This window comes from Salmo trutta, chromosome 15 (genome assembly GCF_901001165.1).
Source record: "Salmo trutta chromosome 15, fSalTru1.1, whole genome shotgun sequence".
NCBI classification, from domain to species: domain Eukaryota; kingdom Metazoa; phylum Chordata; class Actinopteri; order Salmoniformes; family Salmonidae; genus Salmo; species Salmo trutta.
Window position 1 is genome coordinate 15,482,525 of NC_042971.1, and position 11,024 is coordinate 15,493,548.

General features: G+C 43.4%; 1 protein-coding gene across 4 annotated transcripts in view; it reads right to left on the reverse strand.

Annotated features, from left to right (window-relative positions):
- LOC115148541 (dihydropyrimidinase-related protein 3) overlaps positions 1–10,710 on the reverse strand; it is a 35,232-nt gene extending 24,522 nt beyond the window's left edge. For 2 of the 4 annotated variants that reach the window (XM_029690506.1, XM_029690505.1), the window contains exon 1: positions 10,342–10,710. In XM_029690506.1, the coding sequence (XP_029546366.1) occupies positions 10,342–10,695 (354 nt within the window). In that variant the 5' untranslated portion in view covers positions 10,696–10,710. Of the gene's footprint in view, positions 1–4,931; positions 5,121–10,341 lie in introns of those variants that run through there. The other 2 variants (XM_029690508.1, XM_029690507.1) reach the window with 1 other exon arrangement.
- Between the last annotated feature and the right edge of the window lie 314 nt (positions 10,711–11,024).

Sequence of the window (11,024 nt, forward strand, 5' to 3'; positions counted from 1 at the left end):
TCTCTTGCGTTCATTGCATGCAGAGGCAGGGTATATGCAACAGTTTGGGCCGCCTGGCTCGTTGCAAACTAATTTGCCAGAATTTTCCGTAATTATGACATAACTTTGAAGGTTGTGCAATGCAACAGGAATATTTAGACTTATGGATGCCACCCGTTAGATAAAATACGGAACGGTTCTGTATTTCACTGAAAGAATAAACGTTTTGTTTTCAAAATGATAGTTTCCGGATTTGACCATATTAATGACCTAAGGCTCATATTTCTGTGTGTTATTATGTTATAATTAAGTCTATGATTTGATATTTGATAGAGCAGTCTGACTGAGCGGTGGTAGGCAGCAGCAGGCTCGTAAGCATTCATTCAAACAGCACTTTTGTGCGTTTGCCAGCAGCTCTTCGCTGTGCTTCAAGCATTGAGCCGTTTATGACTTCAAGCCTATCAACTCCCGAGATTAGGCTGGTGTAACCGATGTGAAATGGCTAGCTAGTTAGCGGGGTGTGCGCTAATAGCGTTTCAATCGGTGAAGTAACTCGCTCTGAGACCTTGAAGTAGTTGTTCCCCTTGCTCTGCAAGGGCCGCGGCTTTTGTGGAGCGATGGGTAATGATGCTTCGAGGGTGGCTGTTGTCGATGTGTTCCTGGTTCGAGCCCAGGTAGGGGCGAGGAGAGGGACAGAAGCTATACTCTTACACTGGCAATACTAAAGTGCCTATAAGAACATCCAATAGTCAAAGGTATATGAAATACAAATGGTATAGAGAGAAATAGTCCTATAATTCCTATAATAACTACAACCTAAAACTTCTTACCTGGGAATATTGAAGACTCATGTTAAAAGGAACCACCAGCTTTCATATGTTGTCATGTTCTGAGCAAGGAACTTTTTTTACATGGCACATACTGCACTTTTACTTTCTTCTACAACACTTTGTTTTTGCATTATTTAAACCATATTGAACATGTTTCATTATTTATTTGCGGCATTATATTAAGTTAAAATAAATGTATTGTTGTAATTGTCATTATTACAAATAAATAAATAAAATAAATGTAAAAAAAAAACAAAAAAACGACCGATTAATCGGTACCGGCTTTTTGGGCCTCCAATAATCGGTATCGGCGTTGAAAAATCATAAATCGGTCGACCTCTACATTACAGTACTACTAAAATCCCATTCTATGAAAAAAGTTCCATGGAATTCAGAGAGAAAACTACTATACTATATCTTAGGACATTTCTGGCATAACAGTATCTTCCTCACTGGCTCTTTGTGCGTTAACGTTTCTTCCAGTTAAAATGTTAACTTTAACGCAGGCTACACATCATCTCAAACGATTTCATTTTGCCTTCAACGGTAACTGGGATGAGTGTGTGTCGTGTACTTGGTCTAGTGCTGTCCACTTTGGTCGACGTCAAAGCCCCGCCTGATCACTTAGGCTGACCTTGACTAGGTCATGTGCCATTGGGCCTACCCCCGCCTGTCAATCAACCAGGCCAGTTACAGTAAAGGAGAACAAAAATACCTTAATGGGTAGTGTGTCTATGTTTGCATCCCAAATGGCACTGGATAAAAGGCATTGGTCAGTGCTTATAAGGAATAGGGTGAGGTTTGGGACACATACAGCCCATCCACAGCACTGGCCTGGTGTGGCACACAGACAGATACTGGGGGTGTGTGGCGGGGGGGGGGGGGGGGGGGGGGGGGGTTGTTGTTGGCATGTTACAGATCACAGGATTTCATTAATAGTTCAAGCTTACACAAAGTGGAAGAATCGGAGGATTAGGATTTTGAGACATGCTCGTGATAAAATCTCCTCCTGAGGTCAAAAAGGCCTTAGTGAACAGTGGTTTGCTGCAATTTGACTTTGGGAACAACCAATATAAGTCCTTGTACACAAGGCTGAATTTAAATCGAACTTCAGAAATGATGATGAGGTCAAACGGGATGAACTTGTATCGAGTCATCCTCTTTCTTGACCAGTGTTTCCCAATCCTGGCCCTGGGGACCTAACGGGGTGCACATTTTTGTTTTTGCACTAGCACCAACACTAGCACCTGATTACACTAATCAAAGGCTTTCTAATGAGTTGATTAGTTGAATCAATTGTGTGCTAGGGGGAAAAAAGAAAGTGCATTCCTTCGGGTCGCCAGGGCCTGGATTGAGAAATACTGCTCTTGACCATGTTCCAAGCTGTATCTTATCGTGGCAAGGTCTGTTTTTCCAAATGTCAGTCTACTATAGGCAAACAGGAAGCCAATATTCGGGTGAAAGTTTTCTGAACACGACTCTTTGATGACATTCATGTCATTGTCATGCTAGTACCCAGAACACTAATACAACTATGGAGCTTCCTAAAGGAAACTGGCCCTTTCACTAATATACAAGCCAGAAAATACTAAAGATAGTCTAAAGGAAGGACTGTATGCTGCATTGTGAAGGTTTGTGAAGGTTTTTTCCACACTGACCAAATTGAGACGAGCACACATTACCGTCAGAGAAGCATTTTGCAACAGGCCAGTTCTTGTGGACATCTGCAGAGTTTGACTGGGAACAGTGCTGCCGTGTGTTGTTGCTAACAGGGAAAACACAGCAGCCAAAACACACAGAGCCAAGAGGATATTACAGAGGAGTCCATTAACTGCGAGACCCTTATCTGTGAGACGGGCAGGCAGGCGGGCGGGCAGGCAGACCGAGACCAATGGAAGGGGAAAGTCTTCCTGCTGCATGCGAGCCAGTGCCTCTGCTTCCCTCAGCCTTGTTGCTAAGTGACAAAAATATTTACTTTTCGCTCAAAAGCACATTATATATATTTTTTCTGCGGAAAAGTCAAAACAATAGGACATTTCAATCTAAATAAATTGCCTAGCCACCACATCACAGAGGCAAGTCTCCAGCAGTGTGATCTTGTGATAGGCCAAAGTACACTCAAATCTGGTTCCGATTGGGCCTGCCCACAATCTCCTTCTAGAATGGGAAAATGGCCTCATGTCAGAGGCTAGATCTAGGGAAACAAGGATAACCGAGGTGCTATGTCTCTATGCAGGTTACCATGGAGAGTGGATGGCAATAGCTGGGTGGTCACAGCAGGATGTTTTGATTGCAGTCAGGCCCACTTTGCAGACCGTGTGGGGATGGAGGCGCCCTGTTTTGAGGTGCCGGTTGGGAGGAATCGTGTTTTTTCTGGGTAAGGCCTGTCAGTCCTGCCCACATATGCAGGTTCCAGCTGGAGGGGATTATTGATGACATGCACGGCACTACAGTGGGCTACTGTGAGGACATGGAAAAAGCATAACCACACCTAGAAATCTGACATGGCCTCCGCTGCTCCCAGACATAGGGAAACAGTTGGAATGTAGGGGGTAGAAATAAACTAGCAAAATCATTCCCAATACAATATATTTCTCAGATTGTCAGGCTATAGCCTACATATAATTACAGTGTAAAGAACTGTCGATGAATAATTGTTTAAAGGATATTAGATTCTCCATTATGTCAAGTTGGTGTTATCACACATTATTTTGGAGTCAGGTAAATATTGTACATATTGTACAGTAGGGTAAAGTCATAGGTCTACAAGAAGGTAGATATGTAGAATTGATGATGAAGCATAAAATAGTGCCCCCAAGGGCCAGTACAGCCTGAGGTCCTAGATTTAGCAGCAGGTGTATTACCTTCACAGGCCACACAAAGATGTTCAAAGCCCCCACAAAATAAAATATGTAAAAAATATACACATAGAAAACATGCACAAACGGTTCCTAAAAACATTATCGTGCGTGCTGATGCTTTACATATGAGAGGACCGCTGCAAGCCATCCGGCATCCACCCTCCATCGGTCAGCGATATCAGACGAGACAAAGGGCGTCTCTCCTGGAATAGAACATCACCCTGAGCCGCAACAATGAACACGCAGCCATTTCAGACAGACCCCGAGCTGTGCTGCAGCAGCAGCATCAATCCCCGCCACCACGTTGCTTGCACCGATTTAAACTCCGACCCTTTTAGGCACCGCACCGCACCGGCGAATTCTATTACATTAAGTTCTAGTGATGCAGAATTCGAAATTACCCATTTTACAGGCGGGTTATCGCATCTGATCTCACACATGGGCGTGGGAGATTGTTTTTTTCTCTCCCTGCACCAGTCCAGACGCTCAGATTGCCTACAGCTGGACAAATACATATGTATTTAACAGAATGGGTGTGCACAACGTGGTTTATTATGATACGTAATTAAAGTTGTTCAATAATGAAAACGAATAGGCCATATATTTCCTCGATTCACACAGTTGTAACTTATTTATTCCTTTGTACTGGTTTTTCCTTATCATAGGAGGCCGAGATTTCAACATATTTGGCCCTGTAGGCTACAAAAAAGAATCCAAAACGCGATAATGTTATGCATTATTTATTTTTAAAATAATATGATTGCCTACAGCATTTTCTCTCTTTCCTCAATCGTTGAAGTTGCCACAATTGAGTAAAAAAAAGAAAGTTATAACAATTACAGTCCAGTGTGAAGATGTAGGTTATTTTATTTCTTTGATTATATATCTTGCACATGAGCCACATGCACTGCGCACGGGTACCATGCCATCCTCAACAAAGAAGATGCAAGTTACCTTTAAGAAAACGCCTTGTTCTGTCTCTCCGGCTGTCACTGTTGTGGCCAATCATGCCACCTCATTCTGCACTACTTTGCACTGTATTTCATTTTCCAGCGGCTATGTTCAATAGACTATCATAATGATTAGGAAAATATTCCACACTGATGAGAAAAGCCTGTATGCATCTGCCCATGAATTGCTATTGCCACAGCCCTGAATAGCGGTTACATAGAAAAGGAAAGACAAAACCAATGCATTGATTTGCAACAATCAAGCATGCAAGTTTCAAGAATAATTGAGGCAGATATTACTTTCTACTTACTGTGATCTTTGGAATATTCTTTTTGCCTTGATAAGAATGGCCAGACATGATTGCGAATGAAAACTGATTCCACCTCTGAACAAAGCCTTGAAATATTCCCCTCTGGATGCTTCTGCGGCTAGAGCCTGGATGGGAAAACTAGGGAATGGTCGCTTCTCTCTGCAATGTAAAGTGCGCTTCGTAGTGAGCTAGAAAGTCTACTCTGATCATCCGGTGGACTCCTCCCTCAATACGGTCTAATTTGTAAAGCTGCAATGCTCAAATCATTCCACAAGAGGACGCTCAACAGCAGGTGTTGGCGACCACTGTGAGCTCGCTACTTTATAGCTTTGTTGCGTAAACTCACTGGTGTGTTCAACGTGCTACGCATGCAGCGCTAATAGATCCCAGCAGGCCAACAATGCACTAGTTAATTCACGGCTGAATTGATCATAAGAAGCGGTGCGGCCGTGGATAGCCAATGGGCAGAGCATGTAGGTACCACGCGGTAGACTAGGCCTATATACTGTATTCTCTGTGGAGCTGAGACAAGAGGGGCATGGGCCTGACAGGTTAGGCTACAGCGGTACCAAATGAGCTGGAGGAGGGTACTACTGAACCTAAGGATGGGGCAGGCTGTCCTATCCGCTTCACCTGTGTAGTCCTATTTCTAAGCTCAGCAAGTGACAAATCCACCTTTTTTTTATTGGAGGTTGGTATTTTCACTGTAAAGCAACATATGTCAAGTGATCTTTTTTCCAGGCAAAATAAAGTAGAACGACTCTCAAATAGGCCTACCATTCATATTATTTTACTGGGAGTGGTCTAGCCTTCAGACACCATACAAATTGTTATCCATACACAATAGACAACTTCCTGAGTATCCACAATCCACCAATCATGTATGATTTATTGTAAAGGCAATGCATGAGTTTCTTCAGTGTCACGTGATAACTAGGAAACATGATAGGGTTGTACAGTACAAATGCACAACAACTCTAGCATTTCCCCCTTTTTCCATTTTTTTATGGGCTACAAAATATTCAGATGCAGTATTTCAGGGAGAGCTGATATCTGTGTCTGTGATCTTGGTAATTATTGGGCTAGACTGGTCGACCTCCTGTTATTATGAACAAAGAGGGTGGAGCTTGCTGGTGAGTAACAGCTGTCGGACCCACAGAGCCTGTCACTGTCCCCACCCTGCCATGTGTCTCTATTGTCTGGGCCTCAGTAGAGCAGACCCCCTTCCCTAATGCCCCGATAATGAGGTTCTGTGAATCAAAAACAACACTGTGTGTGTGTGTGTGTGTGTGTGTGTGTGTGTGTGTGTGTGTGTGTGTGTGTGTGTGTGTGTGTGTGTGTGTGTGAGCGTGCGTGCATGCATGCAGCTGTATGGTGTATGTATCTCAAAGTACCAATTGATTATCATGAGTTTAAAAGGGGCTATGAGAGATGCTGTGTACATTAGTCCAGTAAATATCCAGACAATATAAACAAGAAAACCAAGGAGGAAGTCATTTAGTGAGGAATGATAAGGTGCTTCCTAATAGCACGCTGTTGACATGTCCTTTCATGGATGTGGACAGAGCAGTTATTACTTCAGCATTTACTATACCTGGAGAATGCATCAACAAAGCACTTAAAGTTGGCTGAATATTTCCTCTTCAAGCGCAGAAGGCACACTGAATGATACAGATGGAAATGTAGGATATTCCTATTAAAATCCAAATACAGTAATAGTCAATAATTCATGTCTTTGATGTTCTAAAAGTAATGCACTAGAGCATATACTCATAGGTACAGACAGGAAGCTGGGTATCATGTACAGGCCAGCCACAGGGGGGTGTGACAGACAGGAAGCTGGGTATCATGTACAGGCCAGCCACAGAGGGGTGTGACAGACAGGAAGTTGGGTATCATGTACAGGCCAGCCACAGAGGGGTGTGACAGACAGGAAGCTGGGTATCATGTACAGGCCAGCCACAGAGGGGTGTGACAGACAGGAAGCTGGGTATCATGTACAGGCCAGCCACTGAGGGGTCTGACAGACACCTTCTACCCTGTGGGCCAAAGGGGATTAAACCCCCTAACCCCTATCCCCTACAGCCCCAACCCCCCTGGGCCGAGCCCCTAACCCATTACCACCATGACAGGAATGTCACAGATGTTGGGGGAGTGTGGAGAGAAAGGCCATCCCTGGAGCATTACCCTGACTGGCAGAGGACAAAGAGAGGGCCCTCCCATGGATTGACCACCTCCCTGAATCTAAGACAAGGCAGGGCACGGAGACTCTCCATCCCTGGTTATTTGCATGAACAGGTACCTACCGTTCCACTGAGACACAAGCCTTGGTGGTGTTGCTGCACAAATCAAGGCTTTCAATGGAGTAGAGAAATGGGATTAATTCCCAGTGTGCTCATGTAAAGTGTAGGCATGTCACAGGAGACTTAAGAGCTGTGCTGAAAAAATACTATTTTATGAAGATGGGAGCACATGGTTTTAAATTCTTAAATATGCTATCTTAATAAATATTGTATTGTGGGGCTTCATACTCATGTGGTAGGGCATAATTATAACTTCATAATGAAACATTGATTATATAGAGTACTGATAGGAGTGCATATTCGTGTGAAACAGAACTTGCATTCGCTAGACATTTCAGCTGAAGTTCTGTTTGGCATTCGCTTGCATGCGAGGGCAGAACAGAAAGAAGTTCCCAGGTTAAATTAGGCTGACATCAGATGTCAGACTGATATGTCACCACCACAAGATGGGAGCAACACAGGACACAGCAGACTCAGATCAGACGGTCAGATCAGGGCTGCAGCATTGCAGTTCCACATCGGTCCACATGGGGACCACACACACACACCGCAAGACGTATGTCAGAGTCATGGCTAGACGCAGCTGATTTTCCTTTAGCATTTTAGCTAACCCCGACTCTTTTCCTAACCTTAAACGAATGATCCTAACCCGCTACCTTTAATCAAAACTGTATATCAGTCTATGATGACACATCGCTAGTCCTCACTGTGATGCCTGGATAGAAATGTCGCCTTGATTTATTATGCAACAGGAGACAATCTGCCATCACAGCACAAACTGGCAGAGAGTGAGAAGACACTTCACTGCGCTGAATCAGTGCATCATGGAGTTTTGCTTGGTCTGTCTCTTTACTTGTTCTGTGCTCAGTTTGGGTGTGTGTCTAGGATTGACTGGCACAGCTATGACCATATAGTAATCATCCTCACTCAACCCTAATGGATTTTCTCATCTCTGAGCCAAAGGGATTACGGTATAGCAGGGCAGGATACAGTGTCTCAGCCCCAAATGGCACCCTATTCCCCAGGGCACTATAAAGGGGAATAGGGTGCCATTTGGGAAACACCCAGTGAATCATCACTTTGTGTTGCCCACAAGCTCAACTGAAGTCATTTCCAAATTGAGATATTCAGCTTTATGACAGAGCCCACAAGCCTTCATTAAACCAACTTTATGATGGTTTAAAGGACAAGCAATGTTATACTGTAATTTCCCACTAATTATATTATAACAGGAATAAAGATGACTTCAGACACGGGATGGATTCATAACTCACATCACCTGGTCTATATTAACCACCTGAGCTTCCTCTCTCAGCATGAGACAAAAGAGAGACTGTTGTTGCTTGATGTATACCCGAAAGTGTCCATTCTGGTATACTTCAACATCCATTATAAGAATAAGTGCACAAGATTCCAAAATGAATAAGTTGTATTCATTGCTCAAACCTCAAATAAACTCTACACTGACAAGTTCTGAAAGAGATGTAGTGGGAACATATGACATTACAAAAAAAAACTCACAGAATGATTCCTCTAAAATATCCTACTGGATTCCTTTTATATGCTTCTTATAACCTGCAAGGTTGATGTATGATAATTGAAATGCATTTGTTTTTATTTGAGACTAACAATTATAACATATGTGGCTGATATACGATTGATAGAACTTGGCAAAATGTGTTTATTCGTGTTTTGATTGGAGTGGCGTGAGTTGGCTACAAATCATAAGGATGAGAACTAAAGGGAGAAAGTACGACTTGTTTGTTTATTTCGTGAGATTAAAGACTAACGCCAGGCTCAATGTTTGTTGGCAACATGTAAGTGGTAAATTGAGTAAAGCATTTCACATGACCAACTGCTCTGTGTCTCTTTGTATGTGGCCAGAGTGAAACAGCCAGAGGATGAACGGGTCCCTATGTCTCCAGCAGGTAATCCAGAGCCACAGACCAATCTAATCAAACGCAACCAAATGTATACTGCAGCCTTCATCAAATTCCAGTATTTATAGCATTTCATCGTCATTCAGATACCTCTGCATCCCAAACCAGTATCATTGATAGAAAACGTGGATTTTCCCCTTGAATGTTTGTGGTTGTATAAAGTACAGATGGATACTGGTTGTTCAAAGTTCCCTTTACAACGTTGTTAACTTTCCACAAGCCTGTTGAGAGGCAGAAACACACACACACACACACACACACACACACACACACACACACACACACACACACACACACACACACAAAATACTTTATTTGAATCCACAAATCACATTACAGTCGAGAAGGATTAAAACATTTCATAGGTCATAGATATATGGGCACTGATGGATACAGAAAACACCTTCTCCATACAGCAAGGCGGCCCATGACCGCTGACACAGAGCAGTAAGCTACCTCACTAGCTGCTTTGCCTATGTCCTATGCAGGCCTGCAGTCTGAAGGCCACTTACTGTCAGCCTACAGTATGTACCTGGCCGAGACTCCCAAATATCAGCACAAGTTTGCGCTCATAACCCAGGCTGTTCAGGCTTGACACACACGCAAATATTGTAACAGTACAACATTACCATCATGCAATTTATGTACATGGATGACACGTGGAAGTTTGTCTACATGGTGTGATGCACAGTTTAAGGTTTTTTCATTTAACTGGATAACAAAAAATAATTTGAGGAAAGCTAATTAGATCGGCAATTAATAGTCAATCGCTAAAAAGAGGGAAGGAAACGTGATTGTATATTTCGCTTAAACCTGTAATTCGTTGGATTGCGTATTGTGCTGTATTGATACCTTTAGGGTGTCAAACTGACTCTGTCTTACATCATTCATTATCCGGATGCACTTACAATGTAGGCGGCATAAACCCAACCAACCATTTTAGGAAGACACGTTTCTCAAGGAGCCCTTTGACATGAGGAAGAACAATTTGTCAAATGTCTGTTACCATGACACAACATGAATTCACCCGTATGCTCCTCTGAATTTAGAGTTGAGTGTCAGCTGCTATGCATCTCTTAGGCTGTACTGTATTTAGATCACTATTTTTGAAACTGACGGGTACATTGATTACTGCAGACATCTGTAGCACGCAAGAGTAGAACTTACCTTCTCCTCACCCAGGTTCTGTAGGACTTCCTTGCTTCTGGTACATTTTCTCTCTGTGCCAGAGTCTTTCATATCGTGCCAAATTACACTTTCTTTACACGGAGACCTCTCACTTGTAGGGCTCCTCGCCTCCTGCGCGGTCTCCGGTTTAGCAGTCCTAGGGGTTCTGTTCCCACGCTGACCGACGCTCAGAGCATCAAAATCAATGGTTTTGCTCTCGTATGCTCCCTCAACGTTACAAAACATACCTCCGTATTTTTGCCGGGGTACCTGGTCGGCCGTTCCGGGACGGGCGAGATACACCGGTAAGTCATCTTTCTCCTCCCTGTTCCAATTCTGCTTACGCTCGGCCATAGTGCGCTGTAGTGAAAGGAAAGAAGGCGAAAGTAGTTCTGAAACTGTTCTGGTGTGTTGCTGCACAGTGCAGGAGGAGGCAGGGGGAGTAGGCTCGAGTCTCCAAACCAGAGGTGGCAGTGCTGCCCTGGGTCTCATGAAAACAAAGTGATACCTGCAGCAGGAGCTTTTTTTTACCCCCTCGTGCTGTTCAGTCACACATTTTAGATGTTAGTTTACCACAGATGCACCAAACATCTTCAATGCATTATCGAGTAAAATAACTGCACCTGATATGGTTATAGTCAAGGCAACTGTCATCTCCTCTAAATAGGCCTATATTGAATATC